The sequence below is a fragment of the Molossus molossus genome, unplaced genomic scaffold (genome assembly GCF_014108415.1).
Source record: "Molossus molossus isolate mMolMol1 unplaced genomic scaffold, mMolMol1.p scaffold_m16_p_1, whole genome shotgun sequence".
Classification (NCBI taxonomy): Eukaryota; Metazoa; Chordata; class Mammalia; order Chiroptera; family Molossidae; genus Molossus; species Molossus molossus.
In genome coordinates this window covers 90,420,546-90,444,308 of record NW_023425344.1, presented here as the reverse complement: position 1 = coordinate 90,444,308, position 23,763 = coordinate 90,420,546, and the positions used below count along the sequence as shown (strand labels likewise).

At 49.0% G+C, this 23,763-nt stretch overlaps 1 protein-coding gene across 1 annotated transcript in view; it reads left to right on the top strand.

Moving 5' to 3' along the window:
• ADARB2 (adenosine deaminase RNA specific B2 (inactive)) overlaps nt 1–23,763 on the top strand; it is a 163,772-nt gene that overhangs the window by 139,224 nt on the left and 785 nt on the right. The window contains exons 8-9 of the mRNA XM_036264430.1: nt 10,962–11,143; nt 22,212–22,390. Coding sequence (XP_036120323.1) covers nt 10,962–11,143; nt 22,212–22,390 — 361 coding nt within the window. The remainder of the gene's footprint in view (nt 1–10,961; nt 11,144–22,211; nt 22,391–23,763) is intronic.

Sequence of the window (23,763 nt, the reverse complement as noted above, 5' to 3'; positions counted from 1 at the left end):
TAATTCCTAAGTAATAATATAAATTAGACCACAACAGGCATTCTTCTGAGTACAGAATTCCATGAATAACAATTGATATCATTTTACAAAGTCAGTGGTAAGACAGGTTTACAGTGAAACCTGTTATAGAAACCCTGAAATTTTTACAGTGGTTTAAATGAGCCATAAAACATTGTGGAGAAACTTCCTAGAGTTCCATCAATAGGATAATTTTTCCCATTTCCTTACATATTATCTAATGTTTCAATTATTCTCCCCTCGGTCCTCTCTGCATTGACTTTCGGACGCTCTCTATAACCCACGGCAACCGTCATGAGTCTTCGGGGAAGTAGATGTGACAGAAAAGAGCGATGGGCTTATCTGATGGGGCTCATCTCTGTTCCTATTCTTTTTTTTTTAATCCTCACCTGAGGACATTTTTGCATTTATCTTCAGATAGAGCAGGAGGGAGAGAGGGAGGAAGAGAGAGAAAAACATCGATGTGAGAGAGACACATCAATTGGTCACCACCCACACGACCCCAACAGGGGCCAGGGACAAACTGCAACCAAGGTATGTGTTCTTAGCAGAAATCGAACCCGGGATCCCCCCAGTCTGCAGGCCGATGCTCTAACCACTAAACCAAACTGGCCAGGGCTCTGTCCCCATTCTTTACCAGGGTTAGAACCCTATAGAAAAGAAGGTCAATCCCCTGAGCATCAGCCCACAGCATTTTTTCACAAGACCTTTATTTACTTTCTCTGGGAATCATTTAATGAACTAATTTCTCACCATCCTAAGAGGGTCAGCCCCTGTGAGCAAACGGGAAATTCTTGCACACACCTCTGTCCATCAGCAAGTTTCCTCCCCACTCAGGAAAATCCTGAGCTGTCAGTAGACCTGTTCCCCCTGATCCACTTGGCCACCGCCCCTCTCAGGGGTCAAGATTCAGTGACACGTGGAGGAATTCCACTCAAAAGGGCAGGACCCCATTCTACGCAGCCTCTCGATGTCCCAGCCGCCTCTTCACTGAGAACCTAGCTGATTACTCATCGTTGGCCCCAAAGGACTGTTTTCACCTGATAAGAATCTCATCTTCTTCAGCCGTTCACCTGGTTTACATCGCGACCCCCTAATACAGCGGTTCTCAACCTGTGGATTGCGACCCCTTTGGGGGTTGAGTGACCCTTTCACAGGGGTCGCCTAAGACATAACAATAGCAAAATTACAGTTATGAAGTAGCAACAAAAATAATTTTATGGTTGGGGGTCACCACAACATGCGGAACTGCATTAAAGGGTCGGCATTAGGAAGGTTGACACTCCAAGAGAGAAAGCTGTGCCCTCCCCAAGGTTCTGGAATACACTGCAGGGCCTGGGCAGATGCCCGCAGACACGACACTTACATACTCATCCTGAGACATAAAGGACATTTCAGGGACAGCGGGAGGAGTTCGAGAGACCAGCCTGGAAGCGATGGATGAAGTCCAGCCCTGTAACCTGACAAGTGTCTTGCAAACATGAGAGGCTTCCCAACACTGAACGTGAAGGTCAGGGCACCTTGTCTGGAGGTGGGACTGCACCTGTCCATCACCTGTGCCAATCAGACGTGCCGACGGGAGACGGAGATGCAATGTCCTGCTCTGACGAGGAGGGGACGTGGCAGGCTCGCCCGTGGCCTGCACCTGGCGGAAGGCCTGGGAGGCTCCCTGTACCTCCGGGGCTGCGAGTGCTCACAGAGTGGGAGGGCAGAGCTTCAGTGGTTTGAGAGGGTAGAGGGTGGACCTGGCCACATCAGAGAGCGAGAAGAAATCGCACAGGCTGAGCACTCGCCAGGTGCCCGACCCAGGACACCCTGAGTGTGGGCAGAGGCTGCGCCTGCAGATGCAAATTTTCCACAACGTTTTCTGTTTCTCTAAGTCTAGTACCCAGTGTGACTCTCAAAGGTGAAGAGAGCTGCTATTACATTAATATTGTTCTACTCATTTCAAAGACATGGGACCTGAGGCCCAGGGGAACATGTGTGATGTGCCCGGTGTGTCCACTAGTTGGCACAGCGAATGACATCTGCTTTCGTGAAGGCCTCAGTCAGGAAGCAGGTAGGTCCCTAGGCTGCCTATGTGATGTCACACTCAGCTCCTTAGGAACTGGGACATCGCTGCAGTGGGAGGTGGGAGGTGCCACCAGAGCCCGAACCCCAGCCGATCAGAGGAGAACATACCATCCTGTGCCGCAGCCAGAGCTCTTCCTCCCCTTAGATAGGAAAAACACCCCAGAATCTTTTCTTTTTATCCTCACCCGAGGACATTTTTTCATTTTTTTGTTCAGGTAGAGTGGGAGGGAGAGAGAGGAACAGAGAGAGAGAGAAACATCGATGTGAAGGGACACATCGAGTGGCTGCCACCCACACAACCGACCAGGGCCGGGGACAAACTGCAACTGAGGTACATGCCCTTAGCGGGACCCGAACCCGGGTCTCTGGACCGCAGGCCGACGCTCTAACCACTAAGCCAAACCGGCCAGGGCCACCCCAGTATCTTGAAGTGGGATATACCAGCTAAGTTTCTCTTCTTTAAAAATAATTTTCACCCTGGCTAGTTTTCCTAAGTGATTAGAGCATTGGCCAGTGGACCAATGAGTCACAAATCCTATTCCAGTCAAGGGTACATACCTCGGTTGCAGTTTGTTCCCGGCCCTAGTCAGGGTCATGCAGGAGGCAACCAGTCGATGTGTCGTCTCTCTCACGTCGATGTTTCTCTCTCTCTCCCTCTCTTCCTCTCTCTCCCTCCCTCCCACTCTATCTGAAGATAAATAGAAAAATATCCTCAAGTGAGGATTTAAAAAAATTAAATATATAAAAATAATTTTGATGCCCTGGGTAGTGTTGTACAATGGCTAGAGTGGCAGCCACAAATTGAAGTCTCAGGTTCAATTCCTGGTCAGGGGCATGAACCTGGGTTGCAAGTCCTAACCCTGGCCCCAGTTGGGGTTTGTGCAAGAGGCAACCAGTCGATGTGTCTCTCTCACATCGATATTTCTCTTTCTCTCTCTCTCTTTCTCTGTCTCCTTCCCTCCATGCCTCCCTCCTTTCCATTCTCTCTGAGAAATCAATGGAAAAAAATATCCTCGAATGAGGATTAACAAATAATAATTTTGATATTGAACATAGCAGAAAACAAAATCTGACTTTTTTTTAAACAAAATCATTGGAATTACCAGGAAAATTCTTAGGTCATGAAAGTCTTTTGATAGTGAAATAACTTCTCCTTTCTAGATTTTTGGTCAAAATGAAATTTTAGTTAAAACCTTGGAGCTAAAGACCACCTTGAAGATAAAAGCCAGTTCAAATGCTCCAGGTGGGGAGAATGATCCTTATGCGTGAACTGGCTTTGCGCCAACCACAAAGCGGACCACACAGTCCCCATGGCCACAGACGGCCCTACGTGCCCCTGGAGCTGATGAAAGGTGAACAACAGAGACGGTATTAGATCAACTCACCACCACTGGGAAACCAGCGCAAAGCAGGTGGCATCACAGATGTAAAGTTTCCCCCATTGAAAAGTAAAACACAATAAGCAAATAATGAAAATTAGAAAGTAACCAACTAGCCGATATCCTGAAAGTCACAGAAAATAGCAGTCATCTTTTGCAATTTTGTGTTCATCTTTTTTCCTAAATGCACATTTTTTCCTGTTGTCAGGATTTTGCTGCTTATAGCTGTTTGCTCACACGCCATTATTTAATGCTACAATCATGGCTCCTTTTAAAATAATGAGCACCTTAATGCATGTAACATTGTGTCTCATACTGTATAACATTGAGTGTAACATTGTCTCATACTGTCTATAACATTGTGTCTGATGTGTCTATAGCACTGTGCAGTACATTATGTCTCATATTGTATCTATAATATTGTGTATAACATTGTGTCTCATACTGTATTTATAACATTGTGTAGTACATTATATCTCATGTGCCTCAGCACAGTTTCCTGTGGCTGGATATCTAGGATGTTCCCAAGTGATTGCTCCTGTAACACTTCCAAGCTATCTGTATACAAAAGCTTTTTCCCAAATCTCCACCTACATACCTGGGACATACTCCCACAGTGGAGCATGAAGCCCATAGTGGAAGGTAAACCATAGGTTGTCATAAACAAAAGATGGGGCAGATCACTTGATGGACCAGAGTAGGTGTGCTGGGCTGAACGGTGGCCCCCAAAAGATAGGTCCAAGTCCTCAGGCCCAGAGCCTGTGACTCTGCCTTTATGTACAAGGTGGTGCTAAGGTAAGAATGGTGAGAGGAAGCGCGTACGCTATGTTATTCAGGTGGGCTCTCACCACCACTACATGTACCTTGTACGAGAGGCTGAGGGCACTGGGGACAGACACAGGGAGAAGGACACGGGGAGACGGAGGCAGAGGCTGGAGCGATGCATCTACAAGCTGAGGGACACGAAGGACGGCCATCGCCATGGAAGGTTAGACAGGCCTGGCGCTGATTCTCCCCAGAGCCTCGGAGGAAGCACAGCCCTGCCAACGCCTCGATGTCAGCCTCGGGCCCTCAGAATGGTGAGCGACTGGATGCCCACGGTCTGCTGCTCCGTTGTTTCTATGGCAGCCCCAGGAGAGAGCTATTACTCACTTAGCTCACATCATTTAATCACTGGGAAACTGTAGAACAAAAAAAAAGTCACAGGAAAATCTACTCCTAAAATGCCACCATTAACATCACCTGGTGCAAATGAAACAAAACTACACAAAATGGGTAGTTTTGGTTTTCACCACAGCAATGAAAACTAAAACTATATTCAAAATTACAAATTGGATTGGGCACACCAAAGTAACAGTAGTCCCACTGCCCTTCAGCTCAAAGGGGCACAACCACCAAGTCCCGTGCCTCCGGGTGACAAGGGCACAGACAACAGCCAGCATCACTGTCCCCTCCAAGTCCCCCGGACACTGTCTGTGTTTCTGGCTGTGAGAGGCCCACCTACACTCACACGGGCAAACACCAGTCCCCTCAAGAACGGGGGAAACCGGGGAGGTGTTTCTGGCTTTTGTCCCTGGAAATCAAAAGTTGAGTGGCAGATAAAAATCTAAACCTTCTGGAACTAATGTTCCTTTAGACATGGTTTCTAATTTTAAGCACCTGAGCTTGATTATTGATCGCAATGGGTCTTTAAATGAGCAGATTAAAACTTTCTCCATAAAGATGAACTATAAAAATTACAGCTGCTCCCTGGAGACGGCAGCACAGTCTGGCTTCTGAGCTGAGGTTTCAGGCTGTGAAGAGCGAGCTTCTCCTGAGGGCACCGACGCTACTCACCGTCTCTCCCCCTCTCGGCCCCAGCCCACCGGGGAGACCCAGACACTTGACCTACTGCCATCCCCTTATCTTTAAGGTGTTACCAGCGCTCCTGAAATCAGATGAGAGTATCGTTTATTTTTCCAATCTCAAAATGCAGATCCTGAAAAAAAAAGCAACTGTTCTTCCCGAACACCCAGTCCCAAATGCTCACAGCTGGTTTCATCAGCCTTTTTCTCTTTCTTTACCAAAGACTGTGTGGCCATCTCACAGCTTTTAAATCTTACACTATCCCTAGCAGTGAACGCAGTGGTGATACATTTAATAACATCGTTGCAATGTAAAGTCGTAGCAACAATGAATAACGCTAGGTGTCTGCTACCTGCTACCCTGCCACACCCCCGGGAGGTGGACCCAGGTGTGAGGCAACCGCCCACTGCCTACCACCCACCACCCACCGGGACCCGGCGAAGGCTCTGTTTCTGCAGAATGGAAGCTAGAAATCTAGTCAGTCAAGTGAGAGACAACACAAACGTTGGGGATACAAGAGTGGCCTAAGAGAACACACACACAGTTCACAGATGCCATAACGTCAGCTGGACACGATGCAGACCGCGATGCCCAGGTCACGGGGAAGAAGAAATCGCCGTGAACGGGAGCCTGCGTGGTGCACACACAGGTCAGAGCTCCCTTCCGTGGCTTCTATTTGCACAAAAGAAATAAAAAGGCATCTCTTAGGACAAGTGCAGTTTGTCCCCCAGGAATCAAGAGGCCAGTGCAGCACATCTGAGGATAGACTGAGGGCCCGGGGCTCTACAGCGGCCAGAGCAGGTGGTGAAGGTCCGCAGGGGCCCTTCCCCAAACCACACACTCAGAGCAGAAAAGGCTCCCTAATCCCGAACAGTCGTCACCATCACCACCCCCTAGAGAACCCCACCCCCGCGGGAGTCTGGGATGAGGAGGAACTGACAGGACCTGGGAACAAGGACAGAACTGAGAACAGTCTAGACACGAGTGAGGCTGCTGGTCCTCCGAGAACGTTCACATTTTAACAGTGGCGGGAGCGGGGGGCGTAGACTTAGCCAGAGAGGTCACCTCAAGAGAGGGACATTTTTTAGGTAGGATTTAGAGATGAGAAATGAGTCAGTGTGTGAAGTGGAAGTCATCCTTTTCAGCCAAAAATAACCTAAAGTAGCACAACATTCTCCTGACCCTAGCTCACCACCTGCAGAAGAACTCGCTTCCTGGGTACCCGTCCCCCCACTTCCACTGTCAACACAAACATCCGCCCTAGGACTGTACTGTTCGGGTGGCTTTTGCGGCCATGACTCATGTGAATTTCCTGAGGAGTTCCTGGTGGCCATGGATCAGACAGAACAGACTCCACACCACTTATCTCCTGTGTAACAAACCAACCCAAGCTTAGCAGCCTGAAAGAGGTCATTTGTTTTGCTGTAAACCTGCATGGTGTGCAGAGCACCTTAGCACCCCATGGCTGCTCCCTGGGCTACAGGACTCACTCTCGGGGGCACACTCTCGTGGCTGGCATGTGAGCATTGACTGGCAGCCAGGGTTCCCTTCGCGGACGCCTGGGGACCCTGCGCTGCACAGTGCTAGGACCCAAGAGGAGGTGATACCGGAGGTGACCGCCGGGTGAGGGCTGGGTGGTGCACCCAGGGCAATACCCTAACTCAGCCGGTTCACGGCCTACATGGGGAGTGAGGAGAGAGGCCCCAGCGGGCTGGCAGTGAGGAGAGACCAGTCCAGCCGAGAGAAGGTGCAGCGAGGAGACTAGGTGGGCAGAGCAGGGGCACCTGGGAACATGGTGACTCATGCCTCCAGCACCAGGCAGGCTGAGGGCAGGCATATCTACATTCTTCCTATGAATGCACCATAACTTACTTAACCATTCTGTACTAAGAAGCAATTCGATTATTTCCAGTTTTGTTTGTTTTGTTTAGTTTGCTTTGCAATCAAAAGCAATCCTCTCGTGACTCTGCTATATAAATACTGGCCTTTTATTGAGAGTATTTCCTGGGATAATTTCCTAGCAGTGATATTACCGGGCGAAAGGGTTACTGGTCTTCTCTTTTGCTCAGAAAGGCCAAGGAAAAGCTATCGGGAGACTGGAAGCGGAAAGGACCATTTGTGCAGAAATGCCTCTGACCTGGCATTCTTACCTGTCTCGGTCAAGGAAGTGAGGGAAGAAGTTGTGAGACGGGGTGGGAGAGGATCTAAGGGGAAGAGTGTCAACCCCTAGACCACAGTCCTCGCAGTGAGAGACGGCACCCGGTGGAGGCTGCTACTTAATGGAGAAGTTATGTTGCTCGTTTGACCCTAGGACTAGTACAGAGCCCATCAGAATCACCCGCCAGCCCCGCCCCAGAGTCGGGGCTCCTGCTGTAGACTCAGAGGAGCAGGAAGTGGTCAAGGATAGCACAACTGACTTCTGTTGGGACTTGAGTTCCACCTAATTTTTTGACTCCGAAATCTGTGCTGGGTGTTTTGCTGCCATTCTCAGCCTGGGGTCCCGTTAGAATCACCTTGGAGCAAGAAAACACTGGCCCACACTGCACCCCAGACCAATCCCATCAGAGTCTGGGGGAACCTGGCACCAGGAGATTGCCAAAGGCCCCCAGATGAGCCCAACGTGCACCGAAATTGGAAACCACTGCTGTGGGGTAATGCCTGAGTCCTTGCAGGACCTGGGGTCCTTAACCACATTGATTAGAGTTCATTTCTGGGGTTTTCATGCTGTTCCATTGCTCTCTGTGTCTGTTCTTATGCCAGGTTAAATATATATATATTTTTTTTTATAGTACTTGAATGAGGTACCACAGACTTCACTGAGACTTTGGAGAGTTGCGTCTCCTTTCCGGGCCATGTCAAGTGGCAAAAGCACTAGTCAGAAGAGCAATCACTCAAAACATGCACCAGTAACCACCGTTCTCTGTCTACGTCCCAGCCACAGATGGGTGGTGACCGTCTACAGAGGCGCCCCCCACCCCCCAAGATTGTTTCCATTGACCCTTGGAGGCAAGGTTTGAACAGAGCGAGGAGACTGCTTCTCTTGGTTAAAGCAAGGCAGCCTTTTCCCAAGATCTCTCCCGACTTCTCTGTGGTATTTCAGTGATTGACAAACAGACAAAAAATATATTTACTTAGGGATTATCTATATTGAAAACTAGACATGGAATTTTTTTTTTCTCTGTCAACATTGCAGTAGTATTGGCTATTTGAACAATAGGAGAGGTATTTTTTCATTCGATCCTGAATGCTGAAAATTTCCAGTTTATATTCAAGAAGATATTTGGTTTTACTGATGGTGTTAGCTGAATGCCTTTAAATTCCTATAGCCAGGCAAGGAGAAGGCTGATTTTCTCTTTATTGTAAAGGTTATTAGCAGGAAACCAGATATAGAAGTTATTTGTCTTCTGACAATCCCGTAGAATCAGAACCTCTCAAATATGTTTCAGAAGTCCTGTTCGAAGCCAGTACGAAAGTGGCCTACTTAAGTTCAGTGATATCTCTTCTGGGAATACTAATTGCATGTTCGACACATAGCTCATTTCAAGAAAGTACTTCCTTACCAATGGGGGAAACATCCAGTTCCCTGCTTTTAATTGATAAGAAGTGTTAAAACTTCACTAACTAGCTGAGAAATAATAAGACACCCACTTAGCTCCGCACCCCAGAATCCTTCCCCATAAATGGTAACATATCATTGTAACCGCAAATCCACCACGCGTAGGCTTCCTGATGCAGACCTGCTCTCGTTGACACATGCAAACACAAGAAAGCCGATATTTGGGCCAAAATTAAAAAATGAATGCCAAGAACTTTTACAGTGAAACAGCCTTACTTTTAAACATGTCCTTTTTTCTGTGGACATACCTTCCCAGCCTCCTCAAAACTGAAAGGGAGGTATTCAAAATGCCAAAAGGTGACTCTTGAATTTTCCCTCACTTTTTGGCCGGTCCTAGTACTGCCCAGAAATTCCAGTTTCCAATTTAAGGGAAGGAGCCAAACCCCATAATCACCACTCGGACACATGGGTGTCGTTCCTTCCAGAACAGCTTGGGCACCACAAACTCCTTGTGGGGATTTCACTGAAGTCACCTCCCTGAGCCCAGGTCGCCATACCAGATTGTACCGTCCAGGTGAAAACATAGGTCTGTGCAGAAACAGGATTGCCGAAGGAAGGGGACCCCGATATCTGTAATACGTTCCTGCGTCACTTTCAGAAATGTCTGCTCCTCCAAAACTTTCTGACATTTACTCTTTGGCAAAATTACAAACACGTGGAGGACCAGCCCCTTCGTTCCTTTCTGAGAGAAAGGGCCTGACTTGCAGAAATGACCACCCTTATTTTGTTTAAGTGAAGCTATGCAAATCTGATAAAGTAAATGTTTCATAAAACCAACGACTGTTTAAATTGTAGGACTAAATTGTTTGTATATAAATATTACCTTTTATATTCCATTTGAGTTTTATGTAGATGAACACATTGCTTTAACGACCTGCGTGCGCGGGGAGAGCGGGAGGCGCCGTCCTCGCCGGCCAGATGGCTGCCTTTTCTTGCATGAGATTGAAAGATGCCCCTCATTCGCCACAATGCTTCCGAGGCAGATTAATGTCGCCGGCTAAACGGCTCGTGTTTCTGGGATAAAATTTAAAGAGAACTTTTTAAAGCCAAGGGTGTCGCAGGTTCTCGGAGCAGACTGCTCTCCAGGTAGGGCCTGCTGGTTGGAACACTCAGTAATTAATGGAAAGGGTTCTGTGTTAATTGACTGCTTCAGGAAAGGGAAAACGTAATGACTCCTTATTAATCATGAAAAGAAACGTGAGCGCGGAGGCACCACCATAACCGCTCTAACGTGGAGAAATGTTAATTAATGAGAAGAACAACGATGTAAGAAATTAGCTGCATAATGCTCACTGCTGATGGCAAGTGGGCTTTAAACACGTTCGCGTGGAAACCACAGAATGGTGTAACCTTGCACCGCAGAAATTTAGGGAGGGGGAAAAAAATCTTTAAATGCCCCTGTCATCTTTGCTTGAAGAAGCAAAAACAATCAGCCGGTGCTTATTTATTTCAGAGAAAATGGACTCGCCCTTCATCTCTGATCCGGTGTCTAAAATCCAGAGCAAAACAAGGTCACTTATTAATGCCATTTAATTCCAACACCATAGGTCACACTGACTGCTGAGGACACAGGGAGAGAAAAGAGCATTACCCCTAAACTGAAATAAACTACACTTCTGCTATTTCCCGGTGCATATAAAGAAAAATGCAGATTCACTTCGGGGACAGAGTGTCTTTTATCTCTTTTAGTCTAATTTCAAGTCCCTGAGAGCATATGTAGCTTCCAGCCTGTCTAGCAATCCATTCCCAGAAGCGGAGGCCATGCTTACTAAAATGCAGGGCCACCGTCAGCCCCTGTCCGCAGTAGTCAGGAAGCTCAGATCATTAGCGGTGCAAGGCCAGCGCGGATGGCTCCCATCAGTCTGCACGGCGGGGACAGGGACACCTCGGGAGCAGAGCAGAGGGAAGAAAGGCACCGTGCACAACAGGCCCAGCTGGAGTTTGCCTGGGGTCGGGGGGAACCTTTGAGGCTGCCCCCTCTGTCCTCACCCAGGTGGGCAAACGCACTGACCCCCATCCTCTCCCGCCAGGTGGAACGTGCTGGGACTGCAGGGCGCCCTCCTCTGCCACTTCATCGAGCCCGTGTACCTACACAGCATCATCGTGGGCAGCCTGCACCACACAGGCCACCTCTGCCGGGTGATGAGCCACAGGACCGAGGACATCGGCCAGCTGCCCGCCTCTTACAGGCACAACCGGCCCCTCCTCAGTGGTAAGAGAACTCGTCTTCAAAGACACACACCCAGCAGGCTGGCTCAGGCAGGTCCCAAAGAGGCCAAATCGGGCAGATTTTATCCATTTGGGCCACTGGATGTTTAAGATGTAGTGAGCAAAATTGCAGCAATCCAAAACTGAGTGCAGGGGGGGCCGCGTTTCGGAGAATGTACGTGGGACGCACGCACCACATTGGTGCATCCTGGTGTCACTCGAGCTGCAGTGCCCACAGTGCCCAGTGGAAGTGAAAACTCGTCCGTGCATGTCCAACAGGACAGCAACCTACCGGTCAGTAGAAGCCTTTCCAATGGAGGGCCAGGTGGGTGCAAGGCTGGAGGACGGGGGATAGTGCAGGGCCCGGCTGCCCTGGGTGGGGTGCTAGACTCAGGGGCCCCTGTGTCCTCCACTCGGCTAGATGCTAGCACCCACTTGGGAAGCACATTTCAGAGGCAGCAGAGACAGCCAGCGAGCTCTGGGCAGAAGCATAATTCCCCATCCTACTCCCAGCTTCCCATACTGCGCATGTCATCAGAGCCTCGGCATCCTGCTCCCACCACAAGATGGGGATGGCCACCCCAGGCCGCCCAGCACGGCCAGTTGTGAGGATCAGGAGTCACCTGGCCTTGGAAGTTCTCATGTTCTCCGATCACTAGGAAGGAGCAGTTTGGGAAGGCAACACCTCCGCTGGGATTGCTGGCCTTCCGCACGCAGGACCGTGGGAGCTTCCTGGCACTGGCGGGGGCATGCGGAAGCCCCGTCTGGGCCTGCAGGACACCGCACCCCTGAGGCAGCACCCAGGCTGGAGCAGGAGCAGTCCCTGAAGGGCCCCTGCACCTCTGCAAAACCAGGCAGTGCGCTGAGGGTGCTGCAGACAGAGAGGAGCTGGCCGGGCTGCAGCGACTGGTTTACGTCTCAGACCAGATTATCTGAGACAGAAAACAGGAAGACAGAAGAGCTGTTTTTAGTGTGTGGCTGAGTTGGGCCTAAGATTTATTCCCAAGGTTATAAAATTGTTCTAAATTATAAAATCAGGGCAATAATAGTACCCCATGAGGGTGGTAGTGAGAACCAAAAGAAATAATTCATTAAAAGCACTTTACACTAAGCAAGTATTCAGGAAATGAGACCTCTCCACTCACCCCAACAATATACCGGGTGAGGCAAAAGTAGGTTTACAGTTGTTCGAATGGCAATAACACAATAATTAACAAATAATAATACAAGGATAAACTCTGTATTTTGCGTCCTCACAACAGTAAGCCTACTTCCACCCCATCCTGCATAGACCAGCCACAACCTATGGGCAAAACCTGAGGAACGCCAGCCCCCATCACGGCTGCTGTGCACCCCGGATCCTTCAGCGAGAGCGGCGTGTTTGGGGAGAGCCACGCTGAAGGCTGGCCTTTGGTCCGTCTCCGTGTATTCCAAAAGATGCGGAAATGGGGAGAATGACAACAAAAATCTGTGCTTTGAAGACTCATCTCTGTAGAAAAATGTAATGAATGGAAACCGACTTTGGGTCTGGACCTACCAAACTGAGGGCTGGGCCACCTGAGCCTTCGACTTCAAGGCTCAGTTTTTATTTTTCTTCATCAGGAAAAAAAAAAAAAAAAAATCGCAACAGAAGGGGAGAACTGGACAGGATAGATGACGTCTTTGCTCATGTCCATGTCATACTTAACAGATGTGATTTTCAACACTGAACATTTTCAGTCCACACTGAAGATTCAGCGTGTGACTAGTCCTACAGCCCAGGGCAAGGTTTTGGCAACAAAAATGAAATCTGCGAGATGGGCCAAAGGAATTGAATGTTAGAGCTATGAGTCAAGACCCGTGGTCACATTCATGTGACAAGATTAACAGGGTCGGTGATAACTAGAGAACCTCCGTCATCTCCTTCAAGGCACACATTCCCCTAATAGTAAAAATGACGAGCCAGTGTGTCCGAAGACTTTTCAGATTTCATGTTTCAGAAGGAAGGAATTTGTTAGAGAGAAGTGTGGTGCTTATGGAAACGTCTGCCGACCGGAACCTCTCCACTGCACACGACCACCTCCCTGCTGGTTCCAGGCGCCTCCCTAGGGAGCGGCAGTAGGTGTGCTGGAGACCTGCTGCCCCTGACATCCACATTTCGATGTGAGTTTGACTTTCCAAAATATTGTCACACGAAGCTGCGGAATCCGACACGGGCTCTCCAGCCTCTGTAATTCAGGAGTAATGTCTGATAGTGATGATCATTAATGGTATCTTGCGAAATAACCCAGTGGGTAGAAGCAAACATTTTCTTTTATGCAAATAGAAAGTAATTTGCAATATTATCATATTAAGACAAGCACAGAAATATTATGGAATAGCCTACACATTTTTCATAAATTTTTCATAAGAGCTTCAAAAAAATATCTGACAGGTTCCTTTGTCCTACAGTCACCAGAGGTAGAAATGTATCCTCTGTCCCCTTGAAGGAATTCGGGGAGAGGAGACTATCATATATCTTGATAGAAAAATATAAAACAATCCTAATATCTTTGCATGAAAATCAGAAACTTAGATTCAACAAAGAACTTTTTTTTTCCCCTCACCCGAGGACACTTTTCCATTTTTTGTTCAGATAGAGTGGGAGGGAGAGAGAGAGAGAAACATCGACGTGAAAGGGACACGTGAAGTGGCTGCCACCCACACGACCAACCAGAGCCAGGGACAAACTACAACCAAGGTACGTGCCCTTAGCGGGAACCGAACCCGGGTCTCTCTGGACTGCAGGCCGACGCTCTAACCGCTGAACCAAACTGGCCAGGGCTCAACAAAGAACTATTTAATAAGACATTCAAATAAATCATCACTTATCTCCCTAAGCAAATTAGCCCATAGCTTATGAAAAATTAAAATGATAGAAAACCCTTGTTTTAGTTTTCTGGGGAAATTTTTTCTTTTTTTCTTTTTCTTTTTGTACAGAAACCGAATCCAGGACTCTCTGGTCCGCAGGCCTAGGGTCCAACTGCTGAGCCAAACCGGTCAGGGCTGAGGAATTCTTTTTAAAATATTTGTATATTAGCTAAGTTTCATTTAATTTTCACTATGATTTCAAGGAATTGTTTCACAAAAGAACTGAACGTCAAACATCATTACATTGTCCCTGAGAATTCTACCATTTAAGGAAAATTCTTCCATTGTCAATACATTTCATTTATCCAAAGATTAAGAGGTTGGTCAACATAAGCCAGGCACTCATTTAATCATTCAACAAATACGTATTGATCTTGGTGATGTGCCAGCGACAATTCTGCACTGGGAATAGAGCAGCGAATAAGATGGTCAAAAATCAATACTCCCTGGGTGATTACATTCCAGTGAGGACAACAAACAAAATATAAATGCTTTATAGAAAAATAATGCAAGGAGGAGATGAAGAAATGACTCTCACTCTAATCAGAGTAGATCTGAGAGGGTGACATCTGAGCAAAGTCCTGGAGACCAGAGAAGGGACGTGTGGGGAGGTACAAAAAGAGAAGGGGGTGCAGGGCAGGACTGGAAGAGGAGGTTCAGGAAACAGGTGGGGTGGCAGCTGCACTTAGTGGAATAGGTCAGTCAGGCTGAACCCTACCTGAGCAGACCCTTTCGGGGCTCATAGAGCAGCTTAAAATCATCTCTATTCTTGAATTTAGATTAAGATGATCCTACTAAGAGTTGGAGCAAAATAAGCCCACGGAAAATTTGCAAATGCAACAAAAACAAGTAGGCATGGGAGGAGACAAGACCACTTTAACAAAGACCAGCAGACAACAGATGATGGAAGCAGCCACAGCTCCAGAGATCAGGGTTCATGGACACAGACTTTCATATAACCCTGCTCAACAGGGTAAAAGAGGTTTAATAAACAATATGGAAAATGTAGGAGGAGAGATGGAAGCAAAAAAAGAAAAAGAAAAGAACCAAATGGGAATTGCAGAAATAAAGAAAATAGAACAATGTGTGTAAGAGAGGGTAGGTTTGATTGCAGATTAAGCACAGCTGAGGAGGAAATGAGAACCTCATTCTGAAGAAGATGCGGAAAATGCAACACCGAGACAGAGAGGATGTACTGTCAGGGTTCTCCAGAGAACAGAACCCATGGGAGATGCTCATTTCACTGCGGGAAAAGAGATCTAGTCTAAGGAATTGGCTCAGGTGATTGTGGGGGCTGGGACGGCTGAAATCTGCAGGGCAAGCTGTGAGGCTGAAAGTTCCAGCTGGAGTTGATGTTTCTGTCCATGCAAAGGTAGTCTGTAGGCAGAATTCCTTCCTCTTCAAGGGACCTCAGTCTTGGCTCCTAGGTCCATCGACTGCTTAGATGAGGCCCACCTGAATAATGGAGGGTGCTCTGCTTTACTCAAAGCCTACTGATTTCTGTGTCAGCCCCAGCTGAAAATACCACCACAGCAATGTCTAGCTGGTGTTTGACCAAGGATCTAGGCACCTTAGTCCAGCCAAGTTGAAATATAAAATTAACCATCCCAGAGGGAAGATACAAAAAGGAAAAATAAATAAATAAATAAGAGACAGAGTGAGAAAGTCTAATATACATGTAACAAGAGTTCTGGGAGAAGAGAGAAAAATATGGAGTGGAAGTGATATTTAAAGAGATGCCCTGGCCGGTTTGGCTCAGCAGTTAGATAGAGCATTGGCCTGCGGTCCAGAGAGACCCAGGTTCGGTTGCCGCTAAGGGCATGTACCTCGGTTGCGGTTTGTCCCTGGCCCTGGTTGGATCGTGTGGGTGGCAGCCACTTGATGTGTCCCTTTCACATCGATGTTTCTCTCTCTTTCTCTCTCTCTCTCTCCCTCCCACTCTATCTGAACAAAAAAATGGAAAAGTGTCCTCGGGTGAGGATAATAAAAAAAACAAAACAAAAAGAGATGATAACCACTAAGAACGTTCCAGGACAGACCGAAAGCATCAAACTACAGATCTAAGACCCACATTAAACCCCAAGAAGAATTTTTTTAAATCCTCCCCTCAGCATTAAAATTACTTTTAAAAAAGACAAAAAGAAAATCTAAAAAGCAGACAGAAAATAAGACAGATCAACTTCAAAGGAGCTAAATCAGACTGAGAGCTGATGCTTCGAAGACAAAAACCAAGGAGATGATATCTTTAAAAAGCCGAAAGAAAATTAATCTCAACCTAAAAATCTAGACCCAGTAAAAGAATCCCTTAAAAATGAAGGTGAGCCCTAGCCAGTTTGGCTCAGCGGTTAGAGTGTCGGCTTGCGGTCCGGAGAGACCCGGGTTCGGTTCCCGCTAAGGGCACGTACTTCGGTTGCAGTTTGTCCCCGGCCCTGGTTGGTCGTGCGGGTGGCAGCCACTCGATGTGTCCCTTCACGTCGATGTTTCTCTCTCTCTCTCCCTTCCTCTCTCTTCCTCCCACTCTATCTGTACAAAAAATGGAAAAATATCCTCGGGTGAGGATAAAAAAAAAAAAAATGAAGGTGAGAAGAGTCCAGACAGACAGAAACAGGGTTGATTCAACTCCAGCAGACTCTGGCTGAAGGAGACACTAACTGTGTTATTTAAGGGAAATGAGCCCAAGTGGATAATGCAGAGTAGAGAGAGATGAATCCACATTTCTATAAAACTTTATACAACTTGGCTGATTACTACATTTTGGATACTATAGTAGTGAAAAATATATAATTTGAAACAAAATTGATCATATTCTGCCAAAGTCCCTTTATCCATATCTTTTGAAATAATGACGATCATTACGGGAACCAAGAACCATGTCATTATCAGGTTATAAAATAGTATATTCAAATTTTGTCTGCCGAGGAGGAAATGTCACATTTTTAGAGTGTCTTGTGAGCCTGTGCACCTTACACTATGAGGAATACAAACTACTGTCATTTATGATCACAAAGGAGGTCACGATCCTATTGACTCTTGGAAAGAAGACCCGGAAAATCAGTGTGGAAACTCTTATTAGAGCAGATACCCCAGCCTCCCACGTGGGCGGCATTGCTGCCGCTCTCTCCACACCCTCCTCACAAACACCAGTAGCGGAGTGGCCAGCAGCTGACACGGCTCGTGCCCCTGCACTGGCTCCCCAGCCTGGTAGATGAGGGGAAACCTGTAATGTGCTCCCCTGTGGCTGGCAGGAACCCAGAGGACCTGTCACCAATATCTCGGCAGGAAAATCTCACGTGCACCCTCCGTTCTCCTCACGCACCATCTTCAGAATCCACTGCATCCCGCATACTTTCCCCAGAATGTGCTCTATTGAGACAAGATAGTAGCTACAAAATCACTATCCATTGTAATGGTGTGCACGCTAAAGAAAAAGTATAACATGACATTAATCGTCTTAGTAGTTAGTTATGTTAATCTGTAAGGCCACATTGAAGTGTTACTAGCTTACTTCCATCAGAAGTAGGTATGTGTAGAGTGAGGGGTGGTTGTTATGTGCATGTGTATATGTGTTTGTACCTGTGTGTGACATGTGTGCACATGCATGTGTGCATTGTGTGATAGGTGTGTTTGTGTGTGTGCATGTGTGTGATGGGGGTGAGTGGTGTGCTTCTGTGTGCATGTGCTTGTATGAATATGTGTGTGCATGCACATATGTGGTGTATGCCTACACACATGTGGTGTGTATGCATGGGTGTGAATGGAGTGTTTGTATGGGCATGTGCTCGTATGTGTATATGTGTGCATGTATGTGTGTGGTGTTTGCATGCATGTGTGTGTGTGGTGTGTGTGTATGATGTGAGTGCCAGTGCGTATCTGTGTGCATGCATGTGCAATGTGTGTGTGTGCGTGTGTGCCCATGAGATCCCACAGGCATCTGGCCATATATATAACTCAGGGGGCCCCGTCTGTCCTGCCCCTGTGATTCTGTGCACGCCCAGAGGCTGCTTCACTCGGTTCACAGATTGCACACAGTGCCGCCCGTAATACAGACTGGCCTTGCTTCGCGTAAAAACCATTCCCTGCATGTCCTGTGTAAATTTAATTTGGGGAAAGTGAATTACATTTTAAATATAGTAGATCCAGTAGCTATTTAAAGAAATCCAGTCATGCCTCTCTTACACATTGCCTTTAAATGGCATGTAGGGTTTTCTCAAGGTAAGGCACCTTCTGATAGCCGCATGAGCAATGAGATTCATTTCCATGGCTGAATCGCCGGTTCACGCTCACTGCTCTTAAATAGTGGTGGGGGCGGGAGAGGTCATGGTGACAGCAGTGGAAGGTGAAGTTGTGGTGGGATGGCGGTAACCACGGTAGTCAGTGGGTTAATGAACTATCAGAGGCCACGCTGCTAGTAAGCCATGGAAGTGCTATCTGGACATGTCTGTTTCCACAGCCATCCTAGTGACACAGTCCTGTGCGCCGACCGCCTTCATGAATTAGTCCACTGGGCGGGAATTTGTGTCGAAGGCTGGTGGAGACTTGCTTATTCTCATACAGATGTACTTTAACATGAAATATTTCTCTCTCCGGTTCACAAATGTTGGATAACGCGTGTGCGTAAGAACAAATTGAGTTCAGCTATCTCCGAGCCTGTATCCGGTTCCACAGATGCTTACCAGCACTGTCCCTGCGAGAGGTCACTCTGACGCAGAGACTGTTCAGCAGGTAGTAATTCTTTCCAAGATGCTAAGAAATCACTAACGGAAAGACTGCTAGTCTGTCCTTCGCCAGGTTACACCCCCTTTCAGGTCACCTCTGTTCTCTCACTCTTTCTTGGACTTCCTCACCAAGTTTCCAAAGCCAAGTCCTGACTGAGGCTGACCACATGTGCCCAGTGGGGATGCCGGCTCACGCCATTCTCACCAGCCATTCGTCCCGAGAGGGAGCTGCTCTGAGCTTCCCACCAGTCACAGGCTCAGAGAACAGGGAAATCAGACGTGGCTGGGAGCAGCTGAGACCCTTCGCACCTCCAATCCAGTTCTCCTGCCAGAACTGGGGCCAAAGGGCCAGGGCACTCATTCCCCAGAAAGTGTTCTCACTTGGTTCACAGACCAAAATCCACAATTAGTGCTGGTCACGGGCAGGATCATGGCCACCCCACCTGTAGACTGCCTTATTGGGAAAAAAGGTCTTTGCAGATAGGACGCAGTTAAGGACTTTGAGATGAGATTATCCTGGGTTATGTCACTGGGTCCTACCTACCTTCACAAGTGTCCTTATAGGAGAGAGGCTAAGGGAGATGGGGAGAGAGACAAAGTTAGAGAGAGAGAGAGGGAAAGGGAGAGAGACCGAGAAAGAGAGAGGTCAGCTTCGTTGCTCTTGGGGAAAGAGACAGCTTGGTCGATGCTGGGGAGTGAAGTCTCCAGTTGTCCCGTGATGGAGAGACTGCCTCCTGGCTGCATGGGGGTCTAGCCACTCGGGTTTCCCTACGGAAGGGAATGTATCATCTACACTGACGTGAACATTCTGAGAGAATTGTTTCCTAGTGTATCGGCACATTTGCGTGTTAGAGTCAGCTGAGTCTGGCACAGCTGAATGGATCTCGTTGGGTGTAGTCAGCGAGAGTCACTAGTGACAGGGACATCAGACACTGTAGCACTGGCATGAATATTTAGTAAACATTCAAGGTGCTGTCAGTACAGGGTTGAGGAAGAAAGGAAGAGGGTGGGAAGCAGGGAGGGAGGAAGTCAGGTTGCTTCAGAAATTTGTCCTTGTAAGCAAAAGACAGAGAGGAGAGGTCATCCTTAAACTAGAAGTTCAAAGTGTAAGACAGACAATAACATCTCTAACAGAGGAACCCACTGAAGAACCAGCAAATGAAACAAAACATGCTGAAAGGACCTCTGGCCCTTATTTGTGGGATAGTCACTCCACTCCCTGAGCCCATTTTGGTGAGCAGGTCTCCCCAGCTGTAACAAAACTGGGGAAGTCCCTGTAGTCTAACCAGGAACTCATTTTTTAATCCTCACCCGAGGTTATTTTTCTATTTATCTTCAGAGAGTGGGAGGGAAGGAGAAAGAGAGAGACAGAGAAACATCAGCGTGAGAGGGACACATCGACTGGTTGCCTCCCGCACGACCCCTACTGGGGCCAGGGACAAACCACAACCAAGGTACATGCCTTTGACCAGAATTGAACACGCAATTCATTGGTCCGCAGGCCAATGCTCTAACTGCTGAGCCAAACCAGCCAGGGCTAACTGGGAACATTTTTTTATCTATGAGGTGGAGATCATTAAACAAACCAAAGTTAACCTTCATCCCTTCAAATGAAAATAACAAAAACCACAGCACTGGACACTGTCACAAGTTCTACTATGTGGCCTGTTTGACCTTCAACCAGAAGTTGTCGCTGTCTGAAGGCACAGTAAGGAAAAGAATGGTGAAGGCCCAGAGGAAATTAGGAGCAGAGTCGGCACTGGAACTAGGTTTCTGGATTCCTACAGCACCACGGCTCCCCACTCTGGTCGCGAAGACTTCTGTGGAGACCAGAAGATCAAAGGAAGAGGAGGGTGGGAAGTGGGAGGGGAGGAGGAGGGCGGGGGAGGGCAGTACAGGTCCTGGGGTGGCTGTGCCTGGCTGTATGTGTACCTCTCTGGAGCAGTGCTGACCTCTCTCTGTAGCTGGTCACCCCTGACCTCAGCCGCTGCCTCCTGCTGCCCAGTAGGATGGGCTCTGCTGCCAACATGCCAGATTGTCCCCCTTCCCAGCTCTCGGCATGAGTGGCTGCCACGGGGAATCACTTCAAGGGAAAGAAAGAAGCTGACATGGATGGAATTAGCCTGGATGCCCAGCACTGCTCATCTGTGACCAGGAGAAGGTCACTGGATGGTTTTGGTCTGGAGCCAGGCTGTGCAGGTGCAGACAGCAAACTTGGGTGGTTCCTGAGAAGAGGGTGCACGTTGCTCTGCCCAAGAGGCCCCTGGACAGTGGGGGCAGTGGGAGGGCCCTGGGGTCCATAGTTTTGCGGTTTGGAGCTGCACAGAAAGCACTGCGCATGTGCTGGCTGTCCCTGGGCACAGGGTCCCTTCCCCGGGGTGCCTGCTGCAGGCCCCGGGGGCCACCCAGACTCCCCCACCATGCTGGCACTGACCCCTGAGCAGTCACGTGGCGGCATAGTGCAATGCGCCGAAGCAGCCAGCTCTGTCCCTCGGGCACCAGTCTTACACATGACCCATCGGGAAGAGGACCGCTGGGCGGGCCGAGCAGGGCCAGAATCGAGCGTGTTTGTAGAATCCTCAGGGAGTTGCTGGGAAAGGCTGGCGAGGTGCCACCAGGGCTCACATCGGCCCAGGCATCTCACCACCAGTGTCTCTGAATGGCCATGAGGAGCCTGTGGGCGTGGACAGGATGGAGGCCGAACAAGGTTAGATGCTATCAAGTGTGGCCACTAAAAGGAACATGTCACCCCAAGTAGAAATCAGTGTAAAGAAGGACTTCCTGCCGATTCTGGAGGCTCTCCGGACAGGACCAGCCTCAGGGCAGGGGACCCACGCTGACGATGCACAGGGGCCATGCTTAGAAGGACTGCAGTTGCTTTTATGCCCTCTTGTCCTGAAATTCTCACAAGTATCAAATGCAGGCCGCTTTTTCATCTGCACTGGGTCTTGCAAATGCCATAGCTGGTGCTGTCCTGGTGCTGTCGCTGGGTCATGCCACTGATGACTTAGGCTGCACTCTTAGGGCGTCTTGTCTTCATTAGCGTCTCTATCTCCTGACCCAACTCGGAACCTCAGGGCCCGACTGGTACTGAGCAGAGTGGGGCGTGCATCAGGTGCCCGGTGAACACTCGTACCCAGGCAGCCTCCACCTGGCTCCATCGCTCATTAATCCGTCAACACATCTTTATAGGAAGGGGACATGGGCAGAGCGTCTTCGTTACTGGACTACCTTACAATAATAATCTCTTAAAATTAAAAAGTAAAAAATGAGCTCCAGCAATGACCGTGGCTGCAAGGCCTCCATTAGCGCAGGCTGAAGGGAAGTGGGGCCGTGAGAACGGGCGGCCTGCGCAGGCGCACACAGCTCCCGCTGCCCGGGGCCGAGGCAGCCGGGGCCGGAGGCAGCCGCCAGGGTCGGAGGCAGCCGCAGCCGGAGCTGACGCGGGCCCCCTCCCCTCTCCAACAGGCGTGAGCAGCGCCGAGGCGCGGCAGCCCGGAAAGTCTTCCCACTTCAGTGTGAACTGGGTCCTGGGCAACCCGGACGTGGAGGTTCTGGACGCCACCACCGGGAAGCGGAGCTGCGGCGGCTCGTCCCGGCTCTGCAAGCACGTGCTCTCCGCGCGGTGGGCCAGGCTGTACGGAAAGGTAGGTGACCCTCGTCGGGGAAGCCGGGCACAGTCGGCCTAGGGCTTCAACCTGGACTCGGGCTGGGGGCCCCAAGAGTGCCATTGGGTCGGCAGCCAGGGAACACATGACACTGTATTCTTTCCCCCAACTCCCCAAGCTGGGCCAGACGGGTGGCTCCAGGAGTCAGGAGGGAAAAGGACCGACTCTGACACCTGGTGTGGCCAGCACAGGGCACCACAGGCACGTCCACAGAAGGCTTTTCAGGTGGATGTTATTCCCAGTTTAGGTATCGGGACACTGACCGTCAGAGGGGTAGGTGGTTTCCCGATTGCACAGGTAGAGGGTCAGAGAGTGCTTGTCTCTCCTCTCCAAGCCCAGAGCTGTGCATGTCTACCACACCAGTTCTGAGCTTGCTCTCCCCTGTAAATAGGGTGATGACAACATGTCTGGGCCCTAAATTGTGTGCATTTCCATGTGTTTCCAAAGCATAACAGATTGTAAGGGAAAAAAGAAAACAGAAAAACAAAGAAATAAATTAAAACCATTGTGCTGGTTTTCCCACTCTCCTATCCAGGAAAGATGAGTGTTGTGTTGACTTACCAGCCAAGAGAAGAATAGGACAGACCTGCTGGTGCTCACAGTGAACACTGTGTGCTCTCAGAGGGCACCGGGAACTGCAGGTCTCGGCTGGTAGCCTGGCAGGTAGTGACCCAAGGACGCCGCGGGCGGGCGGGAACCCGGTCTGCTCTGGCTTGCAGCCTGGCCTCCTTTCCTGCCTGTCCTGGGCACTTGGCACACTTCCCGCCCGCCCACTGTTGGGTCTGGGTGGAATCTCTGGAAGGTCAGAGCACACCATCCATTTTGTCTTGCTATACAAAGGGGCCTGTTCTGCACTGGCTCTAGGTGATGATGGCCACAAGTGGGGGGCGGGGGCTGCTCCCTACTCCCAGGAAGCCTGCAGAGGGATTGGAAGACTTCCCACCTCTCACCTTCTCTTCCACACCCCAACCTCCCCACTGTGTGGGGCAGTCAGGCCCTGCTGGGTCCCTGCCTATGTTGGCTGCACAGCTCAGGACAGAGAAAACATCCAGTTTCCCTGTCCTCCTGCGGTTAGACTATAACTCAGCGCCCTCCAGGGTCCCGCCTCCACCATGCTGCTTCAGTTCCCACAGTCATCCCAGGCACCCACACCCCCACCCCAATCTAAGCCCCTAATCCTCCTCCAAAAAGAAAAACACCTGCAGTGCTTGTTAATGTAATAGCAGGCAAGTTACATGTTCATTTTATTCCTTAATCATTCACACTTCTGGTGAAGCAGTTTCCCTCACGAGTGGGTTTTTCATAGAATTATAGAATTGCCTGATAATTCTAATGGTTATTTTTAGAATTAA